The sequence below is a fragment of the Equus caballus genome, chromosome 28 (assembly GCF_041296265.1).
Source record: "Equus caballus isolate H_3958 breed thoroughbred chromosome 28, TB-T2T, whole genome shotgun sequence".
Classification (NCBI taxonomy): Eukaryota; Metazoa; Chordata; class Mammalia; order Perissodactyla; family Equidae; genus Equus; species Equus caballus.
Window position 1 is genome coordinate 42,826,296 of NC_091711.1, and position 23,011 is coordinate 42,849,306.

Here is a 23,011-nt window from a genome sequence, read left to right on the forward strand (position 1 = left end):
ATCAAGCTAGAGAGGTAAGGAGTATCAAGGCAGATCTTGTACGTGAGGCTCTTATCCTGTGTGGAGTGGGGGCCTTGTATGCTGAGGCACCATGACTTTATCCTATATGGAAGTGGTAGCCATTGAAGGTTTTGAAGCTGGGGATAACATAATTAGATTTGGGTTTCAGAACAGCAGTTCTCAACCATCTCTGACAAGACATGTAACAGATGATGCTCACAACTGACATAGACCCATCTGCTCCCCCAGTATGTCAACTGGAATTCCACCCTTTCTCACACATTTAAGAAAACATTTCAAAACGTAAGTGAATTAGAATGATATTATTACAGTGAGATTTCTTTTAACCATCTCCAAATAATGGGGTCATTAGATACACCTGTGTTCCTCTTTCCCTTTCTAAGACATACTGACAGATGCCCACAGCACACTGAATACCCTGTGGCTAGCAGGCTACTCTCCGACATGCCCATGCTTGTCTACTTCCATCCCACAAGAGCATATTGTGTCTTTTCTCAAACCTACTTATTTCAGTTGTATCAATTACAGTAGGAAAGCATTATAGGTATCAGTTATGCAAGAAAAAAAGCACAAAACCCTCATCAGTAAACCGATATGCCTTGGCCAAACATCAAAAAGTTGAAGTATATATTCATACATCTTACGTTAAAATACTTAAGGTAAGTAGGCTATTTATGATATTCTCTGTGTCAACTGACTTTTTAAAACTAACTGGCCTACTATACCAGTCTAGCTGTGTTAGGTATGGGAGAATCTACTATAATGATAAATTGTGTAAGTTAGAAAGAAAATGAGCAGAGAGCACAGTGAGAGAGATTAACAAGGGGTGTGTGTACCTGGTGGATAATGAGATGTCAGATACAGCAAATAAACAGCTTTGGACAATAAAAAGGAAAATATTTCAAGATATAGAAAATGCAGAGCAGATGTCTTAACAACCATATATAAAGTATACATATCTTATATATAATTATAATATATTTAAGATTTTATATACAATATATATTGATATGAATGATATATATGAACATATATATATATATATGTATATGAATGATACCTACTCTTACGGAACTTACATTCACTAAGTAGAGACAGACAGAAACTAAATATTCACAGTATCAGGTTAACGGCTCCCTAGTGCTTCTTAAGTCTCAGATGACAAGGATCCAAAGCCTTCTAAAATCTGCCTCCTACTCACCTCTCTAACCTTATTGCTTATGTTCTTATATAGCCACTTCACTCACTAAGTAAATTAAACTAACTTCTAAACATGATCCTGCATCTTTTCAACTCCCTGCTATTCCCTCCACTGGGAAACTATCACCACTTGTCTACAAATATTACTAATCCTGCTAAGGCTCAGTTCAAGAGCCACCACTTTCTATAAGCAGATACTTCCCAGCCAAAAGTGACCTCTCTTCTTCCTATGAAACCCTAAAGCATTAAAACTATTGTGATACTACCTATACTGGTCTGTGCACTAAAACATCTTTCTCGCCTCTGACTAAATGCTTTCATACTCAGGGTGCGCTTCACAGGTGTGTGACCTGTCCTGTGCTTGGTTTAATGCTTTGGTGTCAACTATCTTGAAATGCTTAATGAATCATGAACAAGGAGTCCTGCATTTTCATTTTGTACTAGAATTTATGCAAATTATGTAGCCAGTCCTGTTCATGTTAAACACCTCATGTGAACCTCAGTCAAAAAAAATCATGGAAAGTAAGAAGGGAAGGCATTATAGTCTTCATTTTTTAAAAAAGAGACCTTAACTTCCATAAATTCTGGGTACAGGCTGCTAAACAGGGATAACTGATCTTCCTCTCTGGATTAAAAAGATAAAAATAAGTCAAGTCAGCTCAGAAGTAAACCTTTGTGTAGACAGTCAACTGATCTTCCACAAAGGTGGATACTTTTGAGCATCAAAGGACATAATCAACAGAGTGAAAGGCAAGCTATAGAATGGGAGAAAATATATGCAAATCATATTATCTGATAAGGAGCTAATATCCAGAATATATAAAGAATATCTACAGCTTAACAACAAAAAATTAAGTAACTGGATTAAAAAATGGGCAAGGATGGTGATGAACACAATGCAGTTTATACAGAAACTGAATTATAATAATGTACATCTGAAATTTACACAATGTTATAAGCCAATACGACCTCAATAAAATAATAATAAAAAAATGGGCAAAGGACTTGAATAGACATTTTTCCAAAGATTATATACAAATGGCCAACAAGTATATGAAAAGATATTCAATAACACTAATCATCAGAGAAATGCAAATAAAAAACCAGAGTGAAATATCACCTCATACTCATTAGGATGGCTATCAAAAAACCAGAATATAAAGTGTTGGTGAGGATGTGGAGAAAGTGGAACACCTGTGCACTGCTGGTGGGATTATAAAATGGCACAACCGCTGTGGAAAACAGTATGGAGTTTCCTTACAAAATTACAAAAAGAACTACCATATGATCCAACAATCTCACTTCTTGTTATATATCCAAAAGAATTGAAAGTAGAGACTCAAAGAGATGTACAGCCAGGTTCATAGCAGCAACTATTCATAGTAGCCAAGAGGTGGAAACAACCCAAATGTCCGTCAATAGATGATGCATAAACAAATACTGTATATACATACAATGGAATATTATTCAGCCTTAAAAAGGAAGGGAATCCTGTTACATCCTACAACATGAACGAACCTTAAGGACATTATGCTGAGTGAAATAAGCCAGTCAGAAAAAGTCAAATACTGCAAAATTCCACTTATATGAGGCATCTAAAGTAGTCAAGTTCACAGAAACAGAAAGTAGAATGGTGGTTACCAAGACCTAGGGGAAGTGGGGAAAGGGGAGATGTTCTATGGATATAGAGTTTCACATTTGTAAGATGAAAATGTTCTGGAGATCAGTTTCAGAAGAATGTGAATAAACTTACTACTAAAATGTACACTTAAAAATTAAGATGATAAATTTCATGTTATGTGTTTTTAACGTACACACGCACAGCCAAGTCAGAAAACTAATTATGTTCTTTGTAGCACTACTTTGTGCAAAAATAACTTTAGAGGTTATTTCATACGGACCACAAGATAAATATTAAAATATAAAAAGATTTTATACTCAGAAAACTTTCTTACCTGCAACAAATCCAACTACCAGATCTTTTCCAGTAGTAGAATTTTGACCTTTGACCCAGATTGCTTTGAGGCTATTAAAAGTGTAGAAATAGACGAAATTGGAGCAGCAGAGGCTGGAGATAACTGGAAACCACCCTCGATATGGTGCCAGGCTAGGGGAAAAACACAAAAAGCAAAGTAAAGATGCTGGAAAAAAGCCACTAGAAATGGGCAAAGTCCTAGGAAAGGCTGATCATCATTCACATATTCTCAAAGTTCATTCCTACACTACAATGTACTCTAAACTGTACACTTATCTCACATTCTGAAGGATGCCTAAACCAAGAAATCTTTTCTAGAATTAATGAGACCAAAGAAACAACACACATACAATGACTGATTTACTGATTTTCCCCCTTGATTTCCATTAGTAAATTATTATGTAAAATTAGAGACAATGCCCCCATGGCTATTAATATAGCATCATTCATATTTTATTACAGGGCAGGAACATTTAAATATTTAAAATGAAGTAAATATAGAAAATAGCGCAAAAGAAAAAAAGTGATGGGGCACAGAAAAGTTATAAGGGCACAGGAACCAGACTGAAGGGGTATCCGTTGGCCAAACCTGGGACAACTTGAGCACCAAAATAATAAAGTATAGTAATCAATTGTAAACTACTGAAAAAACAGAAATTTCTAAGTCTATACTGAAACTAAATAAAATATCTCCTCATAGACTGCTCATAGTTGCAAGAGAGGAAAAATACAATTATTCAGTGGCTAACTGGAATCTAAGAAATCATAATTAACCAAAGAAGGGCAGGTAGATAATATGTGACTCCAGAGGTGATACCCTGAGAAGGACACAGTATCACCTATGCATTACTCTGGCCAAGAATGCTTAGCCTCAATCTAATCATGAAGAAACATGAGGCAAACTTAAAATGAGAAACATCTTATTTAAAAAAGGGGGGGGCATATATTCTTTAAAAATATCAATGTTATAGGGGTAAGGGGCTTTGATGTATGGTAGATAACTTATTCTCAAATAATTCTGAAAAAATTTGTGTGTGGTGTGTGTAGAGAGAAAGGGGGAGGGAGGGATGGAGGGAGAGAGAATGAGCACAAATAGTAAAACGAATGGGAAAAAGTGTTAACAATAGGTGAATCTGGGTAAAACATATACTGGTATTCTCTGTACTATTTTTAGTTTTGCACCTTGTTGTAAATTTGAAATTATTTCCAAATGAAAAGTTAAAAAAAAGGTACATGATCAAATGCATCTGATAGGAATGAGCTAATAAACAACTATAACCTTCTTCAGTTTACTGTACATTAAAAAAAAATACTGGTTTCATGGAAGACTATGATCAAGGATCAAAATGGCCAAACACACAACTTTAAGGAAATGAAACCACTATGTACTTACAAGTCAGGCAATTACAAATTCACAAAACTATGAGGCTATGAAAATGTAGAGAAAGTGAGAGTAGGTATGTTGGAAGCCCATGAATCTCCTAATGAATGGCTTTGTCTAAGAAAGATGAACAAGGTCATACTCACAGGCCTTCTTCTTTAATTATCTCCAGAAGCACCATGTGTGTAGTTTTGGACTTTCTTTTCTCATCAACTACAAGACAAAAAAGCATATGTTTAAACCAAATCGTTTGAGAATTATTATTTTCAACAATATCAAGTTTCACTAAAATGCCATTCACCTTACCTGAGCAATCTCCCACCCTATTCTTTTAGCTCCCTAGTTTGCCTCAGAACTCAATGATCCTCCTGTGTTCTCATGTGCTAAATTCCCAACTGTAGATTCCTTGGTTTTAATCTGTTATTCACGAACCATAAAGCATTTTAATTCAATACCTAATTTCCACTGGAAAAGATGTGAGAGGAGAAATTTATTTCTCATATTTCATAAGGCTCTCATTTATTTTCAAAGTTCCATATTCTCATTTTTATCTTAACATCTTATAAAGTAGCGAGGAAATAAATTGTTGATACATGCTGTCAAGTCGGCTCCGACTCCTGGAGACCTTCTGAATGAGTGATGTCCACAACGTCCTGTCTTCAACAGTCCTACTCAGCTTCTGCAGACTTATGCCTACGGCTTCCTTTATGGAGTCAATCCATCTCATATTTGGTCTTCCTCTTTTCTTGATGCGTTGTACTTTCCCCAGCATTATTATCTTCCCCAAGAATCCTGCCTTCTCAAGATGTGCCCAAAGTAGGACAGCCTCAGTTTTATTTTTGCCTCCAGCGACAGTTCAGGCTTAACTTGTTCTAGGACTCATTTGTTTGTCTTTCTGGGAGTCCAGGATAGCCGTGGAGCTCTCTTCCAACACCATATTTCAAATGAATCAATTTTTTTCCTATCAGCTTTCTTCACTGTCCAGTTTTCACACCTGTACATTGTAATTGGAAATACAAGGGTGTAGATAATCTTGGCCTTAGTATCTAACGACACTTCCTTACACTTGATGATCTTTCCTAATTCTTTCATTGCTGCCTTTCTAAGTCTCAGTCTTCTCTTGATTTCTTGGCTGCAGTCTCCATTTAAATTGATGACGGAACCAAGGCAAACAAAATCTTTAACTGTATCAGTGTCTTCACTATCTATGTTAAAAGTTGTGTAGTTCTTCTGTAGACATGATTTTTGTCTTCTTGATGTTCAAATGCAGCCCTGCTTTGGCACTTCTTTCACTTTGATGAGAAGTCGTTTCAAGTCATTGCTGAAATCAATTACCATCACCCTTTTAGAGAAGAGGCTATAGACACAAAAGCTGTGAAGGACACATGCATCTAGCAGCAGAGCCAGGATTAAAACCTGAATTTCCAAAGTTTTAGCCTTCCTAATCTAAAAAATAAAAGGTCTCAAAAGGATGAGAACTCTGCTTTTCTTGGCATTTTCACTGAAAACAAAACCTACTTCAATTAACTTCAAATTTCCTACCCACATTTGAAGAATATTTTGAAAACATAAAAACATGGAAACAAACCAATTCCCTAAGAATTAAAATTGGTACCTGTATGACTCACAGGATGGCAAATTAGGAAACTCCTATAGAGGACAATCTGGCAATAACTATCAAAATTATACATTCACCCTTTAATCCAGCAACCCCACGTCTGTGAATTTATCCCATAGAACTTACAGAAACAAAGTGGCATATGAACAAGTCTATTCTACAAAAGAGAAGAAACAACTCAAGAATCTACAATAAGGGAAGGGTAAACAGGTTATGGTGTATCCATATCATGGAATACTCTACAGTTAGAAGAAAGGATGAGGAAGCTCCCAATGCACTGATTTGGAAAACATCCAAACTATGCTGCTAGGTGAAAAATGCAAGGTATGTAACAGAGAGAAAGTATGCTTTTTGAAACTCTTCAAGGCTATTCAAGAGACTAATAAAGATACTATCTGCAGGAGAGAGAAAGGGGGAATGGGACAAACTAGAGTGAGATTTCTCACTGTTCTGTGTATCTTTTTATATATGAAATTATTACCTATCCAAAAAACTCTAAAATTAATTTAAAACTAGTCATAAAGGCTTTTAACACAGGCATTAGTTTATTCAAAGCTAATCTTACTCATCTCTTCACATTTCTGGCATAGGTTTATAATTTCAAGTTGAAAAATACTGAGGAAAAAACAAGCAGGAGTTATAGAGAGCTGTGCAATCCTATAAAGAGAAAGAGGCAAACTAGGACCACATGCCGAGGTTGACAATGACACTGGGTACTTGACTCCACTATGTTTCCTATTTTCTTTTGAGAAAATCTACTTCTAGTAAAAACTCTTCACACTGTATCTTAAAAAAGCCATTTGTTTATTAGAAAGAATTGCAATGATTCTAAACTACTAATGCCAGCCCACTCAGGTTCTCATGGACTAGAAAATGGCTGAGGCTATGACTCATCCATGAACACCTCTCTGTCAATTAACAAACAGCAATGATGACCATGATTTAGTCAGTGAAAATGGACATTTGATCTCTAACGGAAACAGAATATCCTTTTGTTAATTTAGAACTTACTAGAGAAACATGTTTACTTCCTGACACCAAATGAACAGGAATACGATCACTACAAAACATACTCACCTTGAAGTCGAAGTCGAGCTGTATCCAAGGGAAAAAACACTGTCATTGCTGTCACACTTCCCTGGAAAGTTTGAAAAAAGTATCACAAAAATAATGAGCCACAACTTTTAAATGAACAAAATTTCATTATTAACAATGGGTCAAATCAGATTTTCAGTGAGCAAATATACACAATATTTTTATCTACTGGGATTATTATTGTTCAAACTTCTACAGTTAACGTACTTAAACAGAAGTATTTAATTTTCCAGAAGAAGTCTCTTTCTAGCTCTCTGATATTGAAAATGTAGTGGGTCCCTGAAGACGACAAACTTAGGGGTTTGCAACCTAGGACACATGTCCAAGATAGCAGGTAAATGGATTTTTAACCTTTTACAGGTCAATTGCTGCTCCTATGCTGTCTCTCTGATACCCTCAGAAACCAAAATATCCAGTAATCAATAGATACATATTTATGTTCTCTGCGCTTAATCAATACATTCAAGACAAAGTAAAAGAGGTCTAAGAATCATATTGTTCTTTAGTTTTGTTTGCTTTTGTTTTAAATAAAACAGGGACAATCTTCTTGCTAAAAATTCAATAAATAATTCATCCAAGGTAACACAATGACAAAAATTATCAGAGGAAAAAAAATAAGCCAACAATCTTTCCATTCACAAGACCCTATGACAGATAAAAACCACAAGAATATAGTTAGGGATGAAATTATACAGATGAAATCTCCAGGTGAGTTTACCGTTCTCAACCCAGATACAGGCCCACTGCTGTATATTCTCAGGCACAAGATCAAGTTTTAGGTTACTGATCTAATAATGGTTACATACAACATTCTAATCATGGTAACAGCTGGAAACTAGGTCAACTTTATAGATAAGAACAAAAATTTGCTAGGTCTCATCCATTTAAATAGGTCAACCTGTTTGTCAACAAAGAATACTGTATTGTCCTATTAATATTCTTCAAAACTCAGATTAAATGTCACCACCTCCTACCCATCACTTTACAATTGGTTGTTCATTCCTCTGTGTTCCCACACCACGGGTTCATATGTCTCTTACAGCACTTATATTCCAATGAAATCGAACTTTCACCAGATTGTAAGAATATTCATTCTATCTCTTTGTATATCATGGATTCTTAATTAAATGCTTATTAAATTCACTCTACTTTCACAGTTATTTATGCTTTTTTGGTGACTCCAACATAAATGTTCTTTTCTAGTAAGGACAAGATAATATTTAATGTCTCAAGAAACACCAGACCCAAAAAGGTTTATAGTCTACAAATCTATGCTTCTGACAGCCTTGCTTGCCTTACACACAATTTTCCCAAAAAATGGGGGCTGTAAAGCTGGAGAACACTTATTAAGGTTATTAAGGCTGCGTTTTTTATTTCCTATTACATGGTACTACCTGTCTATGCAGAGTACCAGGCAGTCAGGGCATCTCTAGGCAGAAAAGTTCTGTCTGGAAACTACTTTTTCAAGCAACTGGGCTACCTCCATCCCTCTTTCCTGCCAGCTTTAAATAGACACCTGAAGGTTCCTAACTCAGAAGCCCCTGTTCTACCCCCTACCTACCTTGAAATTCTAAAGTGAAGTATATCTTATACCAAGATAAACAGAACAGTTGGGCCAAAGAGCTCAATGGTCTATTACCTCCTTAAGGACTAACATAAAAAAAAATTCAAATCAGTAAAACTAAGTAACACTTTTTAAGTTATTAGTACTGGAAAGACTGGATCAGGATGGTGAACTGAAAACCCACCACTGCCTGCTCCCCATTCCAATGACTAATAGTGACAGAAAAGATTTATACATAAAAGTGTTGTGCAGAAAAACAAAGAGGGGTCTGATTGGTGGACCGGAAATTAAAAGGATAGCAGAGTGAGGCTGTTTTGAAAGAAGAAATCACAGTCCAAAATCCACAGAAGATACGTGTGGTAGGTAGAATAATGCCCCCCTCCTCCAAGATGGGTCCTAATCCTCAGTATCTGTGAACACGTTATATTACTTGGCAGGTTGCTAATCAGTTGACCTTAAAATAAGGAGATTATTCTGGGTTATATGAGTAGGCCCAATGTAATCACAAGGGTCCTTAAAAGTGAAAGAGTTGGTGGGAGTGAGGACTAAACCCATCATTTGCTGGCTCTAAGATGGACGAAGCAGCCACTAGCTAAGGAATGTGGGTGGCCTCTAGAAGCCAGAAAAGGCAAGGAAATGGATTCTCCGCTACAGCCTCCAGAAAGAAACAGAGCCCTACTGACACTGTGATTTCAGCTCAGTGAGACCTGCATCAGACTTCTGAACTACAGAACTGTTAAATAAAATATAAAATATACTAAAAAAATATAACAAACATCAGTTGAGCTCACAGGAAAGTAAAGGAAATCCAGTGAGGCCAGAAAGAGTAGAAACTCACAGGGTTAAGCAGGCTTTTCAGCTCTGGTTGCCTGAGGAATTTTTGCCAGCTAAGTGATCACCGGCCTTTATTATTTTTAAACTGAAGTGGAATTCCCATAACACAAAATTAACCATTTTAAAGTATACCATTCAGTGACATTTAGTACATTCACAATGTTGTGTAACCGCCACATCTATGAAGTTCCAAAATATTTTCATCAACCTAAAAGAAAACCCTGTATCCATTAAGCAGGCATGCCCCATTTCCCCCTCCACTCAGTCCCGACAACCACAAACCTGCTTTCTATCTCTATGGACGAATCTATTCTGAATATTTCCCATAAAAACTATCATGCAGGGCTGGCCCAGTGGCGCAGCGGTTAAGTGCGCATGGTCTGCTTCGGACACCCGGGGTTTGCCAGTTTGGATCCCGGGTGCAGACATGGCACCGCCTGGCAAGCCATGCTGTGGTAGGCGTCCCACATATAAAGCAGAGGAAGATGGACATGGATGTTAGCTCAGGGCCAGTCTGCCTCAGCAAAAAGAGGATAGGCAGCAGATGTTAGCTCAGGGCTAATCTTCCTATAAAATAAATAAATAAATAAATAAGTAAATAAAAATATTAGAAAAAAACTATCATGTGACACATGACCTCTTGCATCTGGCTTCTTTCACTTAGCATAACGTTTCAAGGTTTATCTACCTTGTAGCATTTATCAGTTCTTCATTCCTTTTAATGGCCAAGTAATATTCCATTTGTGTATATACCACACTTTGTCCATTCAAAATGTTTTGGAATGAGATAGAGGTAGTGGTTGCATAAAATTGTGAATGTACTAATTACTACTGAATTGTATACTTTAAAATGGTTAATTTTATGCTGTGTGAATTATATCTCAATTAAAAAAAAATTTAATTCTCACAACTCCATGAAGTTAAGTACTATTATTCTCTCCGTCTTAAAGATGAGGAAGAAAATACTAAAAGGTTTTGCAACTTTCCTACAATCATACACTTTCCAAGTGGCAGGATCAGTATTTGAACACAGGCAGCCTGGCTCCAGAGTCCACACTCTTAACCACTGCTGTAAGTAAAACTTTCAAAACTTTCCTGTGGACTAGTCTGGAAACTCAGCATAGAGCCTGGCATAGCATAAACCCTGAACTTATTAATGAATGTATGACTGTATGCACCTACAAATAAACAACACCCATGAGAAAATGTATTCCAAATGCTAAAGGTAAATTTGGAACATAGCTATTTCTGTACCTTGGGGACTTGCCATATTTGTCTCCTTGCCAAGCAAACATACAAATGACTGTTTTCATAAGCATCTACTAACCGGAAGCAAAGTATTTATTATATATACAAGTCTTATGTCAAGCTATATAAGTACACGATTCTTCAGAATTTGATAAATTCCTCTTTCATAAATACTCAATCTTCTTTTTTTTCTTTAGGACTGTCTGTTCACTTATACAAAATTAGAAGGCACAAAATACCAAGATAACCACAATGCACAATACTGTTGTGCCAGAGAGGCATAAAAATAAATCCATTATTTTGAGTCCCACAGAATTCTAACCATCTGAGTGGGAGTCCTATGCTGACAACAATTACAGGTTAAAAGAATTCAATTTCCAGAGAAACAACTTTCTTATATCTCACCAAAACCAAATATTTTTAGTCACAACATTCTACCACCCCCCTCTAGCATTTAACCATTTGGTGCTGGGAAAATGAATTAATTCCTACACCGCACTGGCACCTGGAGCCAGCAAAGCCTTTAGAGATCGCCTAAAAGTGGAGTCCCTTCACCTGAGAACTGAGGAGTCTGTGCCAGGGTAGTTAAGAGGGCTGCCCAAAGCCTGAGCAGCAGCTGGAACCTCCTAGTTCTACTGGTCACTGATTTACCTCAGTTCTCAACCGTTTTTCAATCAAGACATAAATAACTTCACACTTTTCTCTTCCACTTACAAAAGTGTACACAAAACAAACACAGACAAATCTGGGAAAATGAAAGAAATTCTTAGTAGCTTCTATTTCCTTCATTGTGCATCTCTATATAATAATTATTTTTAACAATAAGCATGTGTGCTAATTTTGAAGTGGAGAAAAAGCAAATTTTTTTTTTAAAGATTTTTTTTTTCCTTTTTCTCTCCAAAGCCCCCCAGTACGTAGTTGTATATTCTTAGTTGTGGGTCCTTCTAGTTGTGGCATGTGGGACGCTGCCTCAGCGTGGTTTGATGAGCAGTGCCCTGTCCGTGCCCGGGATTCGAACTGACGAAACACTGGGCTGCCTGCAGCGGAGCGCGCAAACTTAACCACTCGGCCACAGGGCCAGCCCCCAAATTTTTTTAAAAAGACATAAGAACACGAGAGAATAAATATAAAACAATGCCACTCTTCTTACTATTTGGGGGAAAATAGAGTCTAACAAAAGTTATGTAGGGGCTGGCCCCGTGGCCAAATGGTTAAGTTCACGTGCTCGTTTTGGAGGCCCAGGGTTTCACTATTTGGATCCTGGGCGCAGACACAGAACATCATGGCTCATCAGCCCATGCTGGGGCAGCGTCCCACATGGCACAACCAGAGGCACTCACAACTAGAATACAGAACTATGTACTGGGGCGCTTTGGGGAGGAGAAAGGAAAAAGAAAAAGAAGACTGGCAATAGATGTTAGCTCAGGCGCCAATCCTTAAAAAAAAAAGTATGTTAACATTAACAAGTTTAATATTTTTAACAAATATCTTAATGATTTGTTTTAATTTCTAATACAATAACTATAGATAGTTATAACCCTACAAGCAAAAGCTCTTCAGTCTGTGATAATTTTTTTTTTTGAGGAAGATTAGCCCTGAGCTAACATCTGCTGCCAATCCTCTTTTTGCTGAGGAAGATTAGCCCTGAGCTAACATCTGTGCCTATCTTCCTCTATTTTATTGTGGGACACCTGCGACAGCATGGCTTGATAAGCAGTGAATAGGTCTACACCCTGGATCCGAAGTGGTGAATCCAGGGCCACCAAAGTGGAGCAGGCAAACTTAACCACTATGCCACCAGGCTGGTCCCTGCAATAATTTTTAAGAGTATAAAGAAATCCAGAGCCCAAATAGTTTGAGAAGTGCTGTTACAAACACACCATTATATATGAAAAACAGTATATTAACAAACTTTATTATTTAACACATCACTTCTAATGATTCCTTTAAGCTGATGTGTCGGGGGATCAGAATTTACTACCCTAGAATGTATCTCCTTGGCTTGATTATTTTTAAGAACAAGAGTCAGGAAGAAACTTTGATTTTCCCCCTAACTGCCTAAAAGAATTTAAGACAGAAGTCCTGTTTCATGAAGGAGCTATCACCATAGATAACTACAGTATAACATAATATGAACTAGGTGTGGTAGACAGGGAGGAACCTAGCAAGGCCCATTTGATCAAAGCCCTACCCATGTCCCATTGTCTTTGCAAGGTATGGCAAACATTTGTTTACCAAACATTCGCTTTCCCATCTTCATGTGATTGCCTTCCTCCTCTCTGAAGTCCCAAACCACTACCCTAAACATCCTGCTTTGTCTTTAGCTGAAGATATTTAAGGTGGTGGCTTCAGGCATTTCAGCAAGTTAGTTTTCCTGGGTTTCTCCCATGCATACATGTTACTAAACTTTGATTTTCTCCTGCTATTCTGTCTCATGTCAATTTAATTCTTAGACCAGCAAGAAGAACCTAGAGGGTAGAGGAATAGTTCTTCCTCCCCTACAGAGGTTATCACACCAGTGTGATATAAGCAGTTAAAAACATCACACTACCTTTGGGTGGCCATTGTCCTCCCAGGAAACTCTTCAAAAAGCAAATAACTAAGAATAAATATAGCCTATAATTAATACCCTAGAGGCAATAATTTATTAGAGGCTTGTTCTTTTATGACAGGGATACCAGAAAGCTGATAAAGAACATCTAATAGGATGCTGAAAGGGGAAACAAGTGCAAGTCTGGAAGAGAGCTGGACATTCTGGAAATTCAAAGGCTATTATTGTCAGAATACAGAGAGCAAAATCAAAAGAAGAATGAAAGCCTCTATGAGTATGCAGGGGTCAAGTCAAAGGCTTTTGCTAAGTATATTGAGGACCATTCTAGTGACTAACTGGACAGACATGTAGAGAGGAAGAAGAGGAATTTCAAAGATGACTTTCAGGTTTCTGGTTTAAAGAACCAGGAAGGCTGTGTTGTCATTAACTGAGATGGTAAACACTGCAGGAGGAGAAACTTGCGGGGAGAGATACTGATTTTGCCTTTGAATTAACTGAATTTTAAGTGCCTCAAAGACTACTTCTACTTGAAGATATCCACAGGTAGCCCGATGACAGCCTGTAGTTCCAAAGATTCTGGGATAGAAACATAGATTTGGAAGTCATTGGAATACAGCACACTTCCTCACCTTTAAGACAATGATTGTACCATGACTTAACAGATTTTTGTTTACTTAAAGGAAGATGGGATCATTATTTTACCAACAATATGTGATTATATATTCTTATTTTTATAATCAAAATTTCATTCTCAACAATTATTGAAAACATACTACATGGCAGGACATTGTTTTTATTTTTTATTTCATTAATTTCTTATCTTTATTACTTTCCTTTTCCTTTCTTTGGATTTATCTTGATATTCTTACCTAAGTTCTTGAGATGGATGCTTAGCTCATTAATTTTAAGTCTCTCTTCTTTTCCAAACTTGATTTAAAGGCTATTCATTTCTCTTTAGGTATTTTAGCTTAATCTGACAAGTTTTTCTTTTCTTTACAACTCAGCGGTTTTTAATATATTCACAAAGTTGTACAACCATCACCACCATCTAACTCCAGAACATTTTTATCACCCCAAAAGGAAACCTGTTCCCATTAGCTGTCACTCTCCATTCTCTTCTCCTCCCACATCCTGACAACCAGTAATTTACTTTCTGTCTCTATTTTGCCTATTCTGGACATTTCATATAAATGGAATCAAATAATACATGATCTTCTGTGACTGACTTTTTTCAAGGCTCATCCATGTTGTAGAATCAGAACTTTACTCTGTCCTACGGTTGAAAAATATTCTATTGTATGGATACATCATATTTTGTTTATCCATTCATCCACTGATGGATTTGGGTTGTTTCCAGTTTTTGGCTTTATGAATAATGCTGCTATGAACATTCCCGTACAAGTTTTTCTATGGACATATGTTTTCAATTCTCTAGGAGTGGAATTGCTGGGTCATATGGTAACTCTGTTTAACATTTAACGAACTACCAAACTGTTTTCCAAGTGGCTGCAAAATTTTATATTCCCACCAGCAGAATATGAGGTTCCCAATTTCTTCATATCCTTGCAATATTTATTATCTCCCCTCTGGATTATAGCCACCCTAGTGGGTGTGAAGTGGTATTCCCCTGTGATTTTGACTTGTATTTCCCTGATGGCTAATGATGTCAAGCAGCTTTTCACATATTTATTGGCTACTTGTATATCTTCACTGGAGAAATGTCTATTCAAATCCTCTGTCCATTTTTTAATTGGGTTATTTGCTTTGTATTATTAAAGTTGTAAGCATTCTTTATATATTCTGGATACTAGACCCTTATCAGATATATGATTTACAAACATTTTCTCCCATTGTGTTGTCTTCACTTTTTTTTCCATTAAAAAGTTTTTTTTTTTTGTCTTCACGTTCTTGATAGTGTCTTTGAAGCACAAAGTTTTTAATTTGAATGAAGTCCAACTAACATTTTTTAATTTTATTACTTGTGCTTTTGGTGTCTTATCTAAGAAACCATTGCCAATCCAAGGTCATGAAGATTATGTCTGTTTTCATCTAAAAGTTTTGTAGTTTTAGTTCTTAGATTTAGGTCTGTGGTTGATTTTGAGTTAATTTTTTTGTATGGTTTGAAGTAGGGGTCCAACTTCATTCTTTCGCGTGTGGATATCCAGCTGTCCCTGCACCATTTACTGAAGAGACTATTCTTTCCCTATTGATATGTCTTGACATCCTTGCCAAAAATCAATTGAACACAAATCTGAAGGTTTAATTTTTGGACTCTCAATTCTATTCCACTGAGCTGTCTATCTGTATGCCAGAACCACACTCTCTTGATTACTGTAGCTCCGTACTAAGTTTTGAAATTGGGAAGTATGAATCCTCAACTTTGTTCTTTTTCAAGATTGTTTCAGTTATTCTAGATCCTTCACATTTTCAAATGAATTTTAGGATCAGCTTAATTACTGCAAAAAATCAAACTGGAATTGTGACAGATTGCACTGAATCTGTAGATCCTTCTGGCAAATATTTTCATCTTAACAATATTGTCTTCCAATTCATGAACATGGGATGTCTTTCCACTTCTTCAGGTCTTTAATTTTTTTCAATGATGACCTGTAGTTTCCACTGTACCTAGAAGTTTTAATATGCACTATCTGTGCTATCATTTAGTTCTAAATATCTTATTTCCATTATGATTTCTCCTTTAACCCAGAGATCAATCAGAAATGTGTTTAATTTCCAAACATATATGTTTTTGTTTTGGGCGTTTTTTTAAGTTAACTTTTTGTTATTGTTACTAGCTTGATTGCACTGTGTTTCAAGAATTCATTTTGCACCATTTCAAAACTTTCAAAATTTAACTTTTGCTTTACAGCTCAGTAAGTTTTGATACCAGTAAGCCAGTTTTGATACCTTTTCCATGTTTGGCTTGAAAAAGAATGTGTATTTTGCAGTTGTTGGGAACAATGTTCTGTATATGTCTATTAGGTCAAGCTCATTAAAGACATTCAATCCTTTATATTTTTGTTGTCTCTGTCCCTCCCACTTGTTCTATCAATTACTGAGAGATATATTAAAATCCACTTTGATGATGGATTGGTATATTTCTTCTTAAAGTATTATTTTTTGCTTTAAACATTTTGAAACTATGTTATTAGATGAACACAAACTCAAAATTGCTTAATTTTCCTGACATACTGAGCCCTTTTTCTCTATGATGTCATTCTCCTGATCTCTAGTAATGACATTACTATAAAGTTTATTTTGTCTGATGTTAATAGTTTTACCAGCTTTCTTTTGATTAGTATTTGGTATGTCTTTTCTCACTATTTTACTTTCAAAGTTTCTGCATCCTTTTCCTTTAGACATATTTTTTACAAATAGCATTTTCCTCTTTTTAAAACCAATCTAGTGCATTCTCTTTTAACTGAAGCATTTAGTTCATTAACATTTATTTGGACTTACAGGGCCATCTTATTTTGTGCTGTCATACATGTCCTATGTTGCTTTTTCTATCCTTTCCTCCTATTTGACTAGAATTTTTTTTTTTTTAGGTCAATTCATCCTGAGCTAACATCTGTGCCAATCTTCCTCTATTTTTTGTATGTGGGATGCCTCCATAGCATGGCTGATGAATGGAGTAGGTCTGCATTCAGGATCCAAACCCAAGAACCCAGGCTGCCAAAGTGAAGCACATGGAACTTTAACCACTTAGCTACAGGGCCAGCCCCCTAATTTTTTACCTCTAGAAGTTATATGCATAGTTTCCACTCTTTTACAAGCTATCTAGTAATTACAACATACATTCCTGACTCAACAATTCTAAAAATATTCAGTATGATTATCCTCCTCCCAAACAATATAAATTTAATTCCATTCACTCCCACCCACCTTCCTGCTACTGTTATCATCTATTTTAATTCTAACTTCTTTTATTTCGTTTTAATGTCCACAAAACACTGGGTTAATTTGTTTTATTATTTGATAGTTAATGTTTGTTTAGATTAGCCACATGCAATATTTATCACTTTCTCTACTCTTCATTCCTTCCATCTGGGACCACTCACCTTCCGCACAAAGAACATCCTTCAGAATTTCTTCCAGTGAGGATCTTGCTAGTGGCAAACTGTTGTTGATGGTTCAAAAATGTCTCTATTTCACCTATGTTTTAAAGATTTTCATTGGATACGGCATTCTAGGTAGAAAGTTTATTTTCTCTTAGCAAAATGAAGAAAACATTCCACTGTTCTCTGACTACAATAATAGCAAATGAGAATCAGGTGTCAGCTATCTTTTACTGCACTAATTCTATCTTCAGTGCCTAATATACTGATAAACCTGTGCTTAAGTTAGAACGCATCAGTCAGCATCAACAATCATCAATTCATAGCTATGCATTAAATTTTTCAGTTTTAAATTTTTATTTGGTCAAAGCAAAGCATGCACACAGTTTAAAAGTAATGTAATATAAGTGACAAACTATAGTAGTTCTTGCCCACTCTTCATTTTACTCAGTCTTCCTTCTCAGAGGCAATTATTTTAAGTTCTTTTGTCTGTTTCTTTTGGAATGTTTATTATCTCCAAATAATTAAAAAATATCCTATCTTTTGATTCATCAGTTTTAAACACTATTTACCTTCTATTATGGACAATGAGAATTTGGCTGTTATATTCCTGTTTCTTCTCCCATCCGTCTAAGAGTTATGATTTTCACTTAAACCAATATTCAGTGTTCCTATGACTATCATGCATCAATTTTAAAATTTTAGTTATTTTACTTGTCCTTTCTAGATATTCTATTTGGTTAACTTTCCAATCTACTGGGCTAATCTTAGCTTCTTGTTCCTTGCACATATTTTCTGGCCTCTCTTTTATTTTCTTATACATACTCAACAGCTTTTTTAGACTGTAACGGAAAATTCCATTTCCTGATTGTTGCTGCTGTCTACTGTTCTTATTCATAATGCCTTGTTTCTGCGAGTTTAGTTTGCTTGCATTGAGCTGCTTATTGCCCTTAGAATTTTACTTTTGGGCATTTTTTAAACCTAATAAAGATAAGTACCTCTGGAAAGGATTTCTGCCAGACACTTTGGGACTCCATCAACTTGGAATCACTCTAAGTTAAATTATTGGCTTTATGTTTTCAAATCATGTAAGTAGTGAGAATTCTGGCTGCAACCTGAGGGAGGGCTTATGGCTTCAAAGTCTCAGTGGTGACTTCCCCATGCAAATCGGCGTCAAGGTTGGACATAGCTGATTTTCCTGGGGAAGGCTAAAATTATCTCTCATCCACCTTTATAGTATATTCCTTTGGGATTCCAGGTTTACTGGGTGATCCCTTACTGGACTTCTCATCTTGCACAGACTGGGTTCTTTCTCTTCTTTCCTGTATCTCCAGAAGCTACAAGTCTAAACCTCATGTTTTCTCAGTTAAGCAATTCCTGCAGGGCAAAGACTCCTCTCCTTGCCTCTGCTCTGGGTCCTGCCTTCATTCATTCTCCAGTCTGAGATTTCCTTTACCTCTTGTCACCTTATTAACGCTTTCTGGTTTTTTTCAAGGAAGACTAGCCCTGAGCTAACATCTGCCAATCCTCCTCTTTTTTCTGAGTAAGATTGGCCCTGAGCAAACATCCGTGCCCATCTTCCTCTACTTTATATATGGGACACCTACCACAGCATGGCTTGCCACGTGGTGGCACGTCCGCACCCAGGATCCGAACTGGCGAACTCCGGGCCGCCAAAGCAGAATGTGCACACTTAACCACTGCGCCACTGGGCCAGCCCCTATTAATGCTTTTAAGAAGGTGTTATTTTAAAAGATATTTTATACAGATTTTTTTTATTATAAAGGGAAGTTTTCGGGAGAAGGTTTCATTAGCTCCTTAGTTAGAAATAGAAATATCAAGTATTTTAAAATGGACTACTGATAATCTTAGCAAACAAATATTTTACAATCTTTATAAATGTGTCTCTTCCTTTGCTGTTTATCTATTTTGTTCTTATTTCATGATAAAATCGTTTAAGGGCAGGTTGGTAACATATTCACATTTTGAATCTATTACCTGATAGCACCTAACACCACTCTTCTATGTTCCCTGGATATTTAACGAGTGAACTAAGAAATGTATTCCTAACTTAATCCTCCTGTCTTCAAAAAATTTATAAAATTTAGTAGAGTAACAAATACTAAACAAAAGCAAATCAAAACAAACATAAAATAGCTACCACTTTACCCTGGATATGAAAATTAGGAAAATGACAAAATCCATGAGGAAAAAACCCAGAAATCTGAAGTAAGGGCCTTTGCACAGGTATCTAATCAAAAGACACACCAAAAGTCTTTTAGGGGGCCATCCAAGTAACCTCAAGAGCTTTCAACCTGAAAGACCAAAACACAAATACAAACACTGCTTTAGGAAAGTACATCCGATTTACAACAGTAAGGCCTTGAATCAGTTTGAGTGGTGGCTAGAAAAAGAGAGGAGGGATAACTGCCAGAAGAACTATAAAAGGGAGAGTCAACAGGATTTGCTGATTTATTGGATACGGATTACAAGAGAGAAGGGAGAGTCACAGAAATGAAGATACTACTGACAGAAATAGGAAAATCAAAAGAGGGACCTAGTTTTGGGGCTGGCCCCGTGGCCGAGTGGTTAAGTTCGCGCTCTCCGCTGCAGGCGGCCCAGTGTTTCGTTGGTTCGAATCCTGGGCACGGACATGGCACTGCTCATCAGGCCACGCTGAGGCAGCGTTCCACATGCCACAACTAGAAGGACCCACAACAAAAAAAGAATATACAACTATGTACTGGGGGGCTTTGGGGAGAAAACAGAAAAACATAAAATCTTTAAAAAAAAAAAAAGAGGGACCTAGTTTTAAGAAATTACTAGTTCTTGTGGCCAGCCCGGTGGCACAGCAGTTAAGTGTGCACATTCTGCTTTGGCGGCCCGGGGTTCACCAGTTCGGATCCTGGGTGCGGATATGGCACCGCTTGGCAAGCCGTGCTGTGGTAGGCGTCCCACACATAAAGTGGAGGAAGATGGGCACGGATGTTAGCTCAGGGCCCGTCTTCCTCAGCAAAAAGAGGAGGATTGGCAGCAGTTAGCTCTGGGCTAATCTTCCTCAAAAAAGAAAAGAAAAAAGAAATTACTAGCTCAATCTTGGATGTAGTGAATTTCAGATGATGATGATGAATTAACCATTCTCTCATCTGCGTTTTAATGGTATGCATCCTGTGTACAAAATTCTATTACACAGCAATCACTGTACTGTATTTAATTATTAATGAGTTTGTCTTCCTTATGAGACTATGGATACCTCAAGGGCAGGAACCTAACAATTAATTAATTAATTAATGACTAAATAGGCGAAAAAAATCTTTAGGCAGTTGGCAATACCATACTGTAGCCCAGAAAACAGATCACAGCTAGAGATAAAAATGGCAAGCAAAGTCACATAAATCATTTTCAGCCTAAGTTCCTGGGCACTTTTGGCTCTCTCTGTTGTGAACACTCCCATAGTCAGCACCCAGATTCCTTAATAATCTATCAGCATCTACATTTCAGGTTACATACCCAAAACATAGATGGTTTATTCATTTTCTGGGCTATGTCTCTCCTGTAAAAGGTCAATAAATGTCTACTTTTTAATTTGGCTAACACAAACATCCACGGAGTTGAGCTGAAGTACTTAATCTCACAGACATGGTCAGAATGAGATAGTCAGGTAAACCTGGTCAAGACTCGGTCCCCCAACCATGTGCAACTTACGGGAATAACAGACAGGGACATACATAAACACAGAAGCAGGTATCATGCTTTATAAGTACAAACAATTGTGTTTGGGTTGGCCTACCAATCCGGTCACCAAATGACCATTTCCAAAATGCTAATTCACCCTCAAAGGATAACAATAGTAAAAAAAAAAAAAAAAAAAAAAAAAAAAAAATTGCAATGCCAGTTCCAAAGTCAATTTCCAGAGAGAAGTCCAGAAATGGTGGCTGAGGGGCACAGCAGCATCACTGAAATCAGTGTACAGCATCTCTTAAGGGGGTACATGGCATTGTTAGACAGGATTATTTTAAAAAGAAAGAAAGAAGAACGACTAAAATACATTTTCAGTGGTACATCTTGAGCTAATGAAATTCCAAAGACTGAAAGCCACTTACTCTGGTTTTCATATTCAAAAACATGTTATTCACCTAATCAGAGTTAATAGAAATCTTTCCCCTGATATAACAATCAAGCTAACTCTCACACCTATACACAAATATATAGGTTAAACAAAGGGTCTAATGGATAACACACCATAGCAAATTCAGGGCGCATAATTTCAAGGAGAACAAGAGAAAAATAGCTAACAAGGAGAGAAAAAAATAGAAATGTCTCTGCACCTTAATTAGTCATGCTTCATTTAACACCAGGCACGCATTCTGAGAAATGCATCACTAGGCAATTTTGTCGTTGTGCAAACACCACAGAGTGTACTTAACACAAACCTAGATAGTACTACACACCTAGGTTATACGGTATTAATCTTATGGGACCACTGTTGTCTACTCGGTCAGTCCTTGATCAGAAGCGTCATTAGGAGGTACACGACTGTCGAGATCTAACATCTCTACCCCCAGCCGGTCTCTATGTGACTTTCAGAACACCACATTCTCTTAGTTTTCTCCTACTCTACTGCCCCTTCCTTAGTCTCCTTTGCTGGTGCTATCTCATTTCCTCAACCTCTTAATGTTGGTGTGCTCCAAGGCTCAGTCTTCGAGACTCTTCTCTCAGTCTACACTTATTTCCTTGGTGAGCTCATCTGGTCTCATGACTACTCTGGGCATTTCAAATTTAACTAGTTCAAAACCAAAACCAAACTCCTAATCTCTCCCCCTAAACTTGCTCCTTTACAGTCTTCACCGTCTCAGTAAATGAGAACATCATCCTTCTAGATGCTCAAGCCAAAAACTCTTGGGAGTCAACCAACCCTCATTCTGTTACACTCCATATCCAATCCACCATCAAACCCTGCTGGCTCTAGCTTACAAAAATATACCAGGTTAATGATCCCTTCTCACCACCTCCACCGCTACCGTCCTGGGCCAGGCCACCTCATCTCTTGCCTGAGACGATGTAATAGCCCCCTGACAGTTCCTCTGCTTCCACCCTTGATCCCTTATAGTCTGCTCTCAACAGAGCAGCCAGGGTGATCGTGTTTAAAATGTCAACGAGCAAGTTGCTGCATGGTCAAAAACCCCAATAGCCAGCTAGCTCTCCTTCCCACTCACAGCTCAAGCCTCACACAATCTGTTCCCCTGAAAGCTATCTGCCTCTTTGTTCCCTCCACTCCAGATACACAGGCCTCCACGCCCATCCTAGAGCCTGTCAAGCAAGATTCCATCTCAGCACCTTTACACTGGCTGAAAGGCTCTTCCGTTTAACTGAATGAACCAAGAATCCTGAATCAGGCACTTCCACGAACTATTGTGACACCTAATTCTCATAACAACCCTGCGAGGTAGGTACGGGCAGCGCCAC

The 23,011-nt window shown here is 37.2% G+C and overlaps 1 protein-coding gene across 12 annotated transcripts in view; it reads right to left on the reverse strand.

Annotated features, from left to right (window-relative positions):
- Window positions 1-23,011, reverse strand: part of SLC25A17 (solute carrier family 25 member 17) — a 38,448-nt gene that overhangs the window by 14,237 nt on the left and 1,200 nt on the right. For 3 of the 12 annotated variants that reach the window (XM_014736858.3, XM_070253696.1, XM_070253693.1), the window contains exons 2-5: window positions 17,549-17,676; window positions 7,273-7,333; window positions 4,724-4,790; window positions 3,177-3,328 (exon numbers count right to left, since the gene is read on the reverse strand). In XM_014736858.3, the coding sequence (XP_014592344.1) occupies window positions 3,177-3,328; window positions 4,724-4,790; window positions 7,273-7,333; window positions 17,549-17,566 (298 nt within the window). In that variant the 5' untranslated portion in view covers window positions 17,567-17,676. Of the gene's footprint in view, window positions 1-3,176; window positions 3,329-4,723; window positions 4,791-7,272; window positions 7,334-17,548; window positions 17,677-19,152; window positions 19,275-23,011 lie in introns of all 12 variants that reach the window. The other 9 variants (XM_005606662.4, XM_070253697.1, XM_070253694.1 and 6 more) reach the window with 4 other exon arrangements.